Raw genomic sequence first — 13,472 nt, 5'->3', positions numbered from 1 at the left:
GTTAACTATTAATTTTAACCATGGCGGTAGAAAAAAAGTGTCTATTCCACTTCCATGTTGTAACCCTTGCCTGTCCAGGCAAAAAGATATATAATGAGTAGTTAACTATTAATTTTAACCATGGCGGTAGAAAAAAGTGTCTATTCCATTTCCATGTTGTAACCCTTGCCTGTCCAGGCAAAAAGATGTTCTTTCAGAGCCATTGATGGAAAAATAAGATTTATTCTGCGTCATATCCTTCTGGATTGTCTTAGCTACATGAATCCCTTTGGTAAAAAGTAAATATTGAAATTTCACTGGCTCTGTGTCGGGCAACAACATCCGGGAAGTGCAGTGATCGTAGAGTATTGAGTGAATCGACCAATCATTGTCCCATGTGGAGAGAGAGAGAGAGAGAGAGAGAGAGAGAGAGAGAGAGAGAGAGGAGAGAGAGAGAGAGAGAGAGAGAGAGAGAGAGAGAGAGAGAGAGAGAGAGAGAGAGAGAGAGAGAGAGGTGCGTGTACCAATCACTGTGAGTTATCAATCGAGTCCAGATCTCCCCGGCAGTACCCTACGGCGAACTGAATCGTACACGAATGATCTTACTTCATAGATTTTACATTTAATATGTCGATTTGAAAATGATATCTTAACATTTTGTAAATTGTGAAACTATTTGACGTTTGAAATGTTAACGATTGATTTACTTCAGTTGACCTCATACTGCTAAATAAACTAAATGATTAATGTAATATATTTACTCATAACATCTGACGTATCACACATTCACTACTTTGTAAGACCTCATGGCCCACACAATTAGAAATTATAAGTGGACTGAACATAAAACAGTGTTTTCCAACAGGTTTGATACAATACATGTAGTTGGAAGATTCTTTTTCATTGGAAAAAAAAAGTCTTGTAGTATTCAATGACCTCGAGGGGTTCACCTCATATTTCTTACACGCAACAAGAGGTGAGCATGTAAAAAATGACAGAACAGTGTCAGAGGCATGAGTTGTGTCAGTCTGGTGCCGCGCACCATTTCTACCGCTGGCTGCGCTGCTCACGTGCACGAGAGTGTAGCGCCAGCAGCCCCCGGGCAGCAGCCTTAGAAAAGAGCGGGGAACCAGACAACAGTTGTGTAAACGTTCATATACTGGCAACCACGATAATGAAACAACAAGAAAATCAGAAGAAACAAGTTGTACGGTATCTTTTTATTTCATATACCTCAAAAATACAGTACAAACAACAAATATTTGTTAATGTTCAGTTTCATTTATCAGGAACAAATTTAAAGAACAAAACAAAACAAGTTTCCGATTCCCCTGTGGTAGGAAATCATCAAGGTGGTAACTTTTAAGCATAATCTCATCTTTATTAAGATGATATGCCTTCTTTATTTACACTCTGACAAAAGATTCTCTCAAACAAGCACTCAATATTAATGTTATCCCTTGCAGAAGTTTCCAGGAATTCTTCTCGCGATTCTCCACAGGACATCATTTCAGCCTCGTCCGGGGCGATTTCTCTTTTCTCTCGGAGGTCCAGCTTGTTGCCGACCACCACGACGGAGTAGTTTCGCCGTGGACGTTGCTCGTGGATTTCTTTTTGAATGGCGAGGACTTCTTCGAAGGACTGGAAGTCATCCACAGAGTAGACGAGGGCGAAGACGTCACCTTTTGCCATGGCAACGCGTCTCATGGCCGGAAAGACGTACGAGCCGGTGGTGTCAATGATGTCCAGCTGGAGAAGTACCTGAAATACAAGAATAGGAAAACTTACTGTTTTTATCTTCACTTGTAATATTAAATTAGCATCTACAATTATTAGCATGACCCATGACAATTAACATATATTTTTCATATAGCTCTTTACGTTCCCTACTGTTGTTTATTTATTTATTTATTTCCTTTAGGGTAGTTTGCGCCCCGAAGTCGAAAGACTTAAAAAACTTTCGCTCACACTTTCCTTAAGGAATCTTCAAAACCAAGAACAAAAATCAGAAGTCGCCATGCAAAATTTGGTACTAGAGAAACAAATGACCTAGGATTTACCGACACTTGAAATCCAAAATGGCCGCCATCCCTGTGTTATCTCTATCGGGAAAAATTAGATTTTTGATTTTTTACAAAAAAAAAAAAACATGCCCGTAAACTTTAAAAAGTTAGTTACTCCATGAACTTCAAAATGTGCTCACACAAGAGGCAGACCACTTGTAACAGTTTTAGAATCTGAATATCTGTCCCCGAGGTCATTCTATCTGAAATTACAGTGTACTCCACAACTAAAAGTTACTCCAACGTAATGAGTAAGTGTATATTTTGAAATTTAGGCAGCCGTCATTATTATACGAAATTCCACTTTTGGAAAAAAGAACAATCGGTGAAAGTTCTGAGCGAGACGGTGCATCACGTCAAGAAATGCCAATGTTTTCAAATATATCTCGATAGGGTGGAACTTTTAGAAACCTGCACGAATCTTTGCCTGAATTCCAAACAGTACAACAAATGTGATTTTATTTTATTTTGTCAACGATTAGCAGACTTGAACGCTAACTAAGACCCGGAAGCTTTAACTAATTTCTCTTATCTCAGTCCATGTTTCACCAAAAGAATTGAGAACATCACAATCATTTAAAACCAAACGATTGAATAATAAAATTAAGTCTAAGCTCATGAAATTGTCAGCAATCCAATATTGAGTGGGAGTTTAACGTATTTAATTCAAATAATAACGCTTAAGAGCACCATGCTTAAGAAACGAATCAAATATTACATACAATTTTGACTGCCGGTCTGATGAACCAAGAAAAAACTAGGATCGAGAGCGTCACAGCCAATTAATCGAGGATAATGAACAAAATTTACAAAGGGGAAAACCTTTTTTCTACAAACAATTTTCTCAGAATAGTATAATGAAGGTTTCTGATGTAGTTGACAAAAACGGAGTCATTCCTTGGTCAAACGTTGCTAAGCATTATCTTTCCTTAATTCACAAATTAAAATCCCAGATTATGTATAAATAAACGAAATATGGACCCGATGAATAAAATTTATTTTAACATTTCAGAGCAACCCACGGCATTGATTTCATTAGAAAGTCATAAAATCACAAAGGAATTGATTAAAAGAGGTTTTACTGCATCTGTAAGTGAAAAGAAAATAGAAATTCTCGACACAGATAATTTACAGTGGGAAATATGTAATTTGATCATCAAAATTTCTATTGAGTGTGAAATGAGAGAGTTTCAATGTCGTTGTCGCATAATATTCTCTACACAAATCAAAAACTCCACACTATGAACTCCCAAAAATTTTCATATGAGATGCGTACATTTTGTTAAAATTTTCCAGAACTCCTGAGCATCTGTTTTAGAAGTGACAGATTCAGTGAATGGGGTAAGTCATTTAATGTAATCGCGACTCGAAGTAAAATACGCGTGATGGAGGGGAGGTAATATTTGTTGTAACTTTACTATACTTGCCTCAAATCTAATGGCATAACTATCAAAACAGAGTTATTGAAAGTAAATTCGAGCAATACACTGGGGCAAGCTGTTACGTATAGATCCTGTAGTGAATGCTATGACCCACAGCCAGTAGCTGTTGCCCGGAAAAGCCAATCGACTGGGACCAGTCTATAAGTTTACCTAAAAGCTTCAATTACAATCAGGTCATACTTTTCTTGTAGCACACATAATCCAAAAGTTGTCAAAGAGCAACATTCTTGTTTGTTGTTCCTCATTTCAACTTTTATTTCTCGCAATATTCTTTATCGGTAACACTTGTACATCCAGACAGGCTCGTCCAAACAACCCCAAACATGCCGAATCTGTAGCCTGTGGTTTTATGACCGAAATAATTTTTAAGACTATAAATTTAGAGAGACCAATGTAATCCGGAAAAAAACAAAGAATTTACCGTTCCTATCTTGAAAGTTCTGCTGTGAAAATCTTCAACTGTTCTTTCATGGTACTCCCGATAGTCGCCGTATAGATACCGAGCGATGATGGCAGACTTGCCGACTCCTGGTCCTCCCATGAAAACGACTCTGGAACATTGATAGCTGGTCCTCTCTCGTTCAAATATCTTCATCTTGGACTTCACCTCTACCACGGGCTCTGACTTATCCGTGTAAATACCGTGTGCCAAGTGGGGAGCGTGCATGACGGTTTTGCGAGAAAAGGGGAACTTCATGTGCACAACTTTGAGAGAGAGCGTCACGACTGATGGTGAGAATAGAAGGAGCGCTTCAAGACTTCTGTATCACTGTTAGGATTCATGTTTATCTCGTTCATGTGTTTCTCAACGTCCCAGTCTCATAACATTTAGCGCTAGTGACATAAAGTCCTACTATCATGAAGTACAAAACATCATGATGACTTCACGTCGGAGAATGAAATACAGCCAAATGAAGATTTTTGTGAACTGCTAGCATATTTTACGTTTCATTGGTGACGCTAAATCATATGATCTTTTTGCCAGGGTTACCCGGTTATTCGTTGACAGATTCACCATTATGGTAACCCTTTCCCCATCAGCAGGAAGAAATATTTCTTTATAAAATAAAAACCGACCAACAAACAACCAACAAACACACAACAAACAAACAAACAAACAAACACAGTCTGGAAATGTAGATATTGATAAATGCTCAGAGGCAAATCCTCCGTACAGTGTTAACCAGTTTGTTAAAGTCGCACTCCTTGGTAACATTTTTAAAAGCACACTTTTTTTAATGCCAACGGTCGATATTTGACGTGGCGACTGCGCGCGAATCGCGAGATATCGATAAAAACATGTCCTCAAAAAAGTGAAAGTTTGAATTCTGGTGGCCCACCTAAATTCAGCTTCCGAACATCGAACGTTCGGCACTGGGGCCATTGTCAACTAAACTAGGGAGTACGATTCTACGCTGATGCCGCTGTACGCCACAGTACCACTCGCGTCGGTGATCCGTCATGCCCCGTGGGAGAAAGCCGAGTCTTAGTGACTCGGCAAAAAAACGAAAAAGAAAGTTCGCTGTTCCACCAGAATTCGCATTCGACTAGCATAGCCGCTGGGAAAACTATCGGGAGCGCCCCGGCATTCTTACCCATTGATGATCGATGCATAGATGGTCTGTGACTAAATTCTGGTCGCGCACAGATTAACCCTTATACAGGAAGATGGTCTGTGACTAAATTCTGGTCGCGCACAGATTAACCCTTATACAGGAAAACTGTCTAAATATTTAGAGTACATTTGACCTGAAAAACCCCAAATTTCATCACGGAAACACCCTGGATAATCGCGGTCGGTACACCTAAGTATAACACATCTTTGACCTGCTAAGAGCGCACTGCATGGATAACCGACTCGAGTCGACAATGCAATACAATACAGTGGCAATGGACATTGACAGGATTTCAACATTTTTAAACTGAATATGGCAAAAACTACCTTTACGCAGTAGGAGATGATATCATTGATATAAATCTGAACTGTACATTTTCTTGCATATTCAAATTGGAAAAATTTTTATGTAACGGAACTTAGTTTCGGCCGACAGGCTGTCTCAGCACTGGCAGACGACAAAATGTAGTCATCAGAGGCGGCTAATATTTTACAAGTAAAAAACTGATATCTAAGAGGTATTGGTTAAAAATGTAATACAACTGATTGAGAATAATGAAAACGACAAAAAGTAAGGAGAAGTTGTAAAAAAAAAAATTTACCTGGGGTAAAGGCATAATGCTGTATATAAAGTCTTCGCAGTGGGAGGTAAATTAATTGCGTCTTTCGAACTTATTATGGACTCCCTAGAATATCGTCAATCAGCCCAACAACAACCTTCGGGAGATTTCGGGCCATAATCAGAAACGATCGTAAAACTTCGGGATGTGAAAAATATGCTCGGGAAATGACATGTTTTTATCGATATCTCGCGATCCGCGCGCAGTCGCCACGTCAAATATTGATCGTTTTCATTAAAAAATGTGTTTTAAAAATGTTACTTAGTGGGAATGACACTTCATAGGTCTCCATAATTCTAAGCCAAAGCCGCCTTCTGTATACTGCAGAAGCTTTCAGTCAACTTTAAACATATTTATGAGAAGATTTATAAAAGTTTTATCTATGTATTCATTATCTTGCGCATTCAATTGTCAAATGTATTAGTTATACTTTAGACTATACTGAATATACTGGTTTTACATAGTTGACCAATATTTCGAGTACGAGCCCATAAAAGTTGAAGGAAATAAAAGAAGATACAAAACATACATAACAAAGAAAACCACTGGACGAAACGTTGCAATATATAGATCACACATCAAAAATTTAAAAACACTCTTGCGCCAAAAGATACTGGTCGAATTATATCCTGCATATCAAGCTGCTTCGATCAGTTTATTTTTACTGTCCACCAATCTAAAATAGAACTGCAATCCGTTGTCTCCTTTCAAATGTCATAGTGCAGTGTCCGGCAAAGGTTTCGGAAATGTTGTCTAATGCCAGACAAGATTCTGCAGGCGTCATTGTATGAAATTCTTACATGATATCTGAATATAATTTTAATGAACAAGAACGATTATGAAAACTTTGAACCAACGAGTAGCACTTGTATGGAACACGATTGGAACACGATTGGAACTAATTTGGGATAATAGGATTTTTATATTTTTCCAATTTCTCAAAAGTTTTAGGTGCCCTCTAAAACTGAATGTTGCGATATTGCAATTACTCATAAAAAAAAGTGTGTAACTTAAAAAGAAAAGCAGACGAGCTTACATTCGTAGATTAAATCGACGTTACTTCACCATCAAATTAGTCCAAGCGTGTTAAACAATTTCATAAACAAAAGTATGAAAATATTCAGTTACATTAGAAACATATCATACACGGATACTGTATATATTATCACAAGTTTGATGGTTTAAACTAGCCACTTTCCATTGCTGCTTTTACAATTTATAAAATAAAAATAATTGGTGCAAATCATATGTACAAGCTTCTCAACAAGGAGATAATTTCTCAGATGAAGAAAAAATATTCAGTTATAACCATACACCCTCCAGAAATCGAGGGTCTACAGTTATACACAATTTAATTAGATTTTTGTGGGTTTTTTGGCAAATATAGAATATGTAATGTGTCTTGTATTTATGAATATTGTACAACTTACTTAATATCATAGTTCTAATAAAGAGACACATTTTGAAAAAAAAATTGCGCTTTTTTTGATAAACTTGGACAGTCTTGCATGTGTGAAAATTTGAGAGAAAAAAAGAAATTTGTAAACCGGACCAAATTTGGGGAGGTCGGACCCATTGGACAAATTTTTTCTCTGGCCTCATTGTCTTTAGGTGTCTGTTTTGGTATTGTTTTTTGATATAATGATATAAAGTCTTGATGAAAGAAAGAAAAAAATCGACCAGTCTAGAAAAATTGCCTACAAAAACAGTACAACTGAAAAGTATAGGAGTCGCTGGCATACTCTGGTAATGTACTTTGAATCATAGATTGTCTTCTTTTTTGTAAGCACTATCCCTGTTCTTTGTCTTTTGTCAGTTTTGTTTTCGTTGTCTTTTTGCTGTACGTTTTCTCTGTTTTGTAAATGAAAAAATTTTCAAAAGAAAAAAAAAATAATTGGGTGGGGGTGGATGGCTTTAGTAAAGATACATGAGGAAAATCACTTTCTTTGTGTACATGGTAAGGAATTTTCCTCACGAGGAAAAATTATTTAATATGTTTAATATTTTGCTCATTAGCACAAAAAGATAAAAACTCATGAAAAATTTAACTCATGAAAACATGTGAGAGTAAAAGGGCTGAGCGAACAGCCTCGAATGAGATTTTGCTCATCTAATTTCTCTTGTGTGTGGCAGGCTAATAGGAATAAAGGATACACAAATGATAGGGATATACTTACATTCATTGAGTAGGAAAAAGAGTAATGAGCATCTCTTTGGCCAGTTCATTCTATCTACGAGATGCTTCAACAAGTTTTACACACACACCACAGAATAAGCTTAATGGTACATAACAGAGGCAGCTCACAATGATATAAATATTAATAAACAAATACTTTATTGAAAAGTGATGTAAAACACTGCATAGAATAGAATTATATATCTTTTTCATATATGTTAACATCTCTAAAAACATTAGGAAACCCTCTACAAAGTACATCTGCCTTTCTCATATTTACAGGAGTTTGTGATGGCAAATGCATTTTTACACACTGCATTGTTAAAATCATACATACAAATATGAAAGAGACTTCATTGGATGGATGGATGGAATGTGTCACTTTAAAATCTTGACAGGCTAAAATATAAAAGCATAAATATTGAACAGCATTACTGGTAAGAAAATAAAACTGACAAACGACTTACAGAGTCAAAATTAGTTTGAAGCAATGCTAGGAAAATGGTAAGTACAAATAGCCTACGGCAATCTTGGTTTTTCTGATAAAGTTATTGAAAATGCCATTCTAACTGTAGCAGTAGAGGCTAGGAATGGCTTTTTACCATGGGACGGTTGTAGCATAGACGTATTCTATCTCACTGACATTATGTACAAGATTCACAATGATATATATACACAGGATGAAAGGAAAGGCTTCATTTACATAGATAATGTTATAGAGATCATGCTCAGAACATTTCTGGTTCATGCTTTATTACTACGACACACTGGACGGAGTATGATATCGTGTGAAATATTCCTCAACTGGGTTCAAAGTCTGGAATATTGAAACTGAAATAGAACATGGGTGTCTGCAAATGTCTTCACACTCTAGAGAGATATTCACACAAAATTGTTCATTTCATCAAATCCATTACATTTGAGAATTTCAACTGAAAGAGAGTGCTTATGTGCATACACATCTTTTCAGAACAAATAACCAAAAGGCAAAGATTTAAAAAAATGGCAGACAGCTTTTATAATCCTATTAAATAATAAAACAATTTATTTCTGATATGGTCACTTGTTTCAAATTATTATTTGTTTCTTTCAAGGAATTTGTACAAGACAACATGCACACTGTATTAGTCAACTGGTGTGGTTTGCCGAGTGCAATGTTCATTTAGTCTGTATTCAGAATGAGATCCACTCCCTGTAACACCCAGTGTGAGATGTGTTCGTGGGTGGACAGGTCAGCTTCAAACACCAAGCCAAGACCCATGGCGTTTCTTCTCTGTGATGTGGTATACACTGGAGTACGGAAGGTGTTCTGTAAGATGTAAAAAAGAAGTTTTTAAGTTGGTTCAGAAAATTTTAAGTTTACAACAAAACATTCTATATGGGTAAAGATCAAACGCCTCACATAAATTTCCTCTGTATACAAAGAGGCAGACAGACAGACAGACACACACACTTGCACATTGATGAGGTGTCTTTGAACAACCTACCTGTAGCTTCAGTCTGTGTGCTTCAATGGGGATGACTTTGAGAATGGGAAGCTCCGTGATCAGCTGCTTTGGTTTCTGTCGGATCAAACAGCCATCCTCCCTGTCCCAAGCAGCACCTTCCAGATACAGACCACTGACAAAACAACCTGAGGTACCAGACAGGCAAAAAGTCACACTGTTATTTTGCTCCATTATTGAACATCTCATTATTCATTATTGAACATTCTATGTGTGTCACGCATCCTTAGATAAAACACTGTACCAGTGTTTCATATGGTAAATGTTCCCTCATGAAGGTTTCGCAATACAGCCAAAATAAGAAATTAAACTGTTGCATACAACAGGGCTGTAGCATTCCGGTCCATCCAGTTATCCTTCATCAGTAGGAGATCAATTGGCGTCACCTCACATATTTCAATACTCAATTTTTCATTGCAATCCATAATTTAGCTGTGAAAAGTACACTATTGCACTGCTCTTTTGTGATTGCCAACTCAAAAAGGCATGTTTACCTTGGTGGGCCCTTTCGTTCACTTCATCTGGGTTCAAGTAGGATGTAACAGTTGTGTAGAGAGTGGACCGATCCAGGGGCCAGCCGTTCTTACGACAAGTGGCCTGCACCAGAGCAGTGAGGTAAGACTCTGGGATGTGAAGACCTGACAACCACATCACTGCAGGCTCACTCTCATTCACCTGAAATCAGAGGAGAAAATAAACAATCAACAGTTGTGTACAACATACAGGATCCATACACTCAAAATCACTTATGATTCAAAGACTTTCCAGGACTTCTTCAGCAATTTTCAAGGATATTTTTATGTCCAAAATGCCATTTACCACGCATATTATGCATCAATTTCATGATATCATTTTATGTACATGTATCACTTTAATTTTCATTTTTATGATATAATGACTAACAATTTCTAATCATGAGATTTGAAAATCCCAGGTTTCTTATCAATGTTCCAGGACTTTTCAAGACTCAATTTCATTTTTAACAGCTTTTCATGGACTTCCTAAGAAGCTTTAAAATTCAACAGCTTTCAAAGACTTTCCAAGAGCGTATGAACCCTACACATAGCAACAAATATTACGACAGCCTGATTTACCACAATTAAGGTAACTGTTACTGTTTTCTCATTGTGATTTTACGCTCAACTTTCAGAGTAATTTGGAAGACCACATCAATACTGGGCCAAAACCTCAATGTGATTACATTAATTTGCTGATATTAGGTAGTCTTTCATAATAGTTATCAATAGCATTAAAAAGATATCTGAAAATTTTTATATTAAGATAGAATGCACTATGGGGACAGATATTCAGACTCTCAAACTGTTATACTTGTGGGGGATCATTTTAAGGCTCCTGGTGTAAGAACAATTTCTACCAGCTTGCTTTTTTGAAAATCCAAAATTTTATTGCTCCTATACAGTAAACAGAGAGATGGCAGCCGTTTTCGAATTTCAAATATTGGTAAATGTCAGGTAACTATTTAACTGCAACTAAAATTTGCACGGTGAGTTCCGGTTTTTATTCTTGATTTTGAAAGAGAATAGTTGAAAGTTGCATGAGGAAAGTTGAGCCAAAGTTTAAATCTTTCTTTTTTGAGGCAAGAACTACCTTAAGAGAGCTTATAACTGCACTTAGACTGACTCTTTCAAGCGTAGACATTGGAGAGACCTTTATGCTATATTGTTTTTACTCTTTTATGACTGACCATTTGCTTTTGTATGGTTTTTTTTTGTGAGTTATAGATGCTTTTGTATTTTTATGGGCCAAAAGCCTGATTCAAACACACAAACAAACAAACAAACAAATTAATTAATTAAATAAATAAATAAATATAAATAGAATGGCCCTTGGTATCCTAGCATAATGTGTATTTGTAATACAGCTCAGTAAGGCCCCAGAATTCTTCAGTTGATACCTTGTCTGTTTGGACTTCTTCCAACAAGTAAAACAGTCAAACTACAGCAAATTTCCTGAGATATGTAATTTTCACAAGTGTGTGGGAGGGATATTGGGGGCTTCTGTCATGGATACTGATAGCTACATGAGCACCACCGACAGCAAAACAGAAACCTATCAAATCATTTTTAATGACCACTGATACTATTTTTGCTTGTGTTTAACACTGACCTCTGCAGGACTTCATTCATATTTCATGGCAAACACTGTTCGTGTCCATTCAAGTTGTTGGCTTCATTGCTCTATTCAACATTTAGATTCTTTTGACCATGAAAACTCCATCAAGGTAATACACGAAAATTTCCAAAGATTTCAGCTGGGCCATTATACAACAAATCACTTTATCATTGTACGCTTACTATTAAAAAGTGTGTATAATTTTTTTCCTGACCAGCCTTTGTTGAAGTGAGCCAACATGAGGAAATTTCGAAGAGTTGAGGAGCATAACTGATCAAAGATCCACAGGTAAAAATTCAACAGACAGTATCACAGTGAACAATGCAAAAGAAAAGGGATTTGTCTCCATATGTAGTGTTAGAAAAGGCACATTCGCATCATGGCAATGACCTTGGAATAATTCCAGAGTGATGTGTGATTGAATTTAACCTACATGTATGGCATGTGTATTTGCAGACATGTATTGTAACAGAGTAGAAATAATATGGGTTTCTTTCTCTGTGTCGATAATGAGTATTTTTTCATTTTTCTGGGTGTTTTACTTGCACTTTGAAGATCATTTTTAAAATTAGAACTTACCCAAGTGGAGTATTGCTGGTGGCGTTTCAAAAAGTGTACCATCCAGTTACCCAGGGATTTCAGCGTATCGGGAGCGAGACGCCTCCAGATGGATGGAATCTGACCGTTGAACAAGCTACGGGAAACGTCATCAAGTTCACTACTCATACCAACTTCACCTTTCAGAGCCTACCGGTGAACAGTTACAAAAGGAAAAAGTTAGAAGAATATATGACGATATCAAGAATTGGTGTTCAACACTGACATACTTGATTACAATATAAAGTGGCATGTAATAATTTGACTATTTTGGCCACTTATTATTTAACTATTAATAATTCATGTTTCTAAATATTGATTTTTGAATTATTTTCACACATTTTGAATTCTCCTTTCCACTAGAACATACACATGTTTCTGGACATCTTTTCTGAAGTCAAGCACACTGCATGAATGGAGTACCAATGAATATGCACATAACTGGAGTTACAATGTACAATGAAGGAAAAAAGTATTCTTTATTTTTTTATTCTTTCAATTTACATGTTGGAAACTTTAAATATGTTATTTCATGAAAAATAACAAAAACCAGCATCATAAGATGTTTCGATATTTTTCCTATTGAACTGACGGAGAACGTACGGTATCTGCAGTGTATTGATGATTCTCCTTTACTACGGCCATGAGTATCGAAACAGAACTGCACGATTATACAAAGTGACGGTATTTGCAGCTTGGTATAAAAGAAAAACATAGACTCACTCTCTGAAGTTCATTCAGTGATCTGCTCATTCTGGCCAGCAGTTTGTTGAATCTCTCCAGCTCTTGAAGCAAGACAACCGTGGTGGGTGAGATCTCCAGGCCGAAGCGCTTGCGGATTTTGTCCAGGTCAAACTGCTCAGGCAACTTGCTCTGAATGTCTGTTGCAATGTTTGCAATGAAGTCTTCCCTACTTATGCCACTACTTGACTCTCCTGAAAAAAATCAACAAAAGCAAACACAGTACATGTAAGTGTGAGGAACAAATAATGGTAGGTTTAGCTGTTCACTTCATGAACAAGCTCTCCTGAACATTGTGTATGGTTGATATGGCACATGTACCTGTGGAATTAGGTAGTTACAAATATTTCTATCTGGCAGCCTATTAAATGTAACCCTGTTAAAGACAGTTTGTGCATTGCAAAAAGATCACTTTTTGATAAAGTTTGCATTAAATGTGACCCTGTTAAGGATAGATGGTACACTGCCAAACTGTAAGTTTCTAACAAAGATCGTTTGGTGAGACTAGGGGGAAGTTGAACAAACCAATTCCTATTTCAAATCTTTGGCAATGGCTGTTATGTGTTTGTGCTTTCCTATACCTTACTTCAAGGATTGTACT

The 13,472-nt window shown here is 36.8% G+C and overlaps 2 protein-coding genes across 3 annotated transcripts in view; both read right to left on the bottom strand.

The window, feature by feature from the left end:
- Window positions 1-1,229: 1,229 nt before the first annotated feature.
- Window positions 1,230-5,769, bottom strand: LOC139146106 (GTP-binding protein Rhes-like). The gene is made up of 3 exons (XM_070717541.1): window positions 5,702-5,769; window positions 3,906-4,210; window positions 1,230-1,740 (listed from the first exon to the last, which is right to left on the bottom strand). The coding sequence occupies exons 2-3, from the start codon at window positions 4,179-4,181 to the stop codon at window positions 1,363-1,365; spliced, it is 654 nt and encodes a 217-aa protein (XP_070573642.1). The 5' UTR covers window positions 4,182-4,210; window positions 5,702-5,769; the 3' UTR covers window positions 1,230-1,362.
- A 2,262-nt stretch (window positions 5,770-8,031) lies between these two features.
- LOC139145363 (dynein axonemal heavy chain 10-like) overlaps window positions 8,032-13,472 on the bottom strand; it is a 66,445-nt gene continuing 61,004 nt past the window's right edge. For both annotated transcript variants that reach the window (XM_070716482.1, XM_070716483.1), the window contains 5 exons: window positions 12,854-13,065; window positions 12,113-12,280; window positions 9,895-10,075; window positions 9,383-9,528; window positions 8,032-9,204 (listed from right to left, as the gene is read on the bottom strand). In XM_070716482.1, the coding sequence (XP_070572583.1) occupies window positions 9,058-9,204; window positions 9,383-9,528; window positions 9,895-10,075; window positions 12,113-12,280; window positions 12,854-13,065 (854 nt within the window). In that variant the 3' untranslated portion in view covers window positions 8,032-9,057. The remainder of the gene's footprint in view (window positions 9,205-9,382; window positions 9,529-9,894; window positions 10,076-12,112; window positions 12,281-12,853; window positions 13,066-13,472) is intronic.

This window comes from Ptychodera flava, chromosome 12 (genome assembly GCF_041260155.1).
Source record: "Ptychodera flava strain L36383 chromosome 12, AS_Pfla_20210202, whole genome shotgun sequence".
Taxonomy (NCBI): domain Eukaryota; kingdom Metazoa; phylum Hemichordata; class Enteropneusta; family Ptychoderidae; genus Ptychodera; species Ptychodera flava.
The sequence above is the reverse complement of the archived record's forward strand: the minus strand, read 5'-3'. Positions and strand labels throughout refer to the sequence as shown.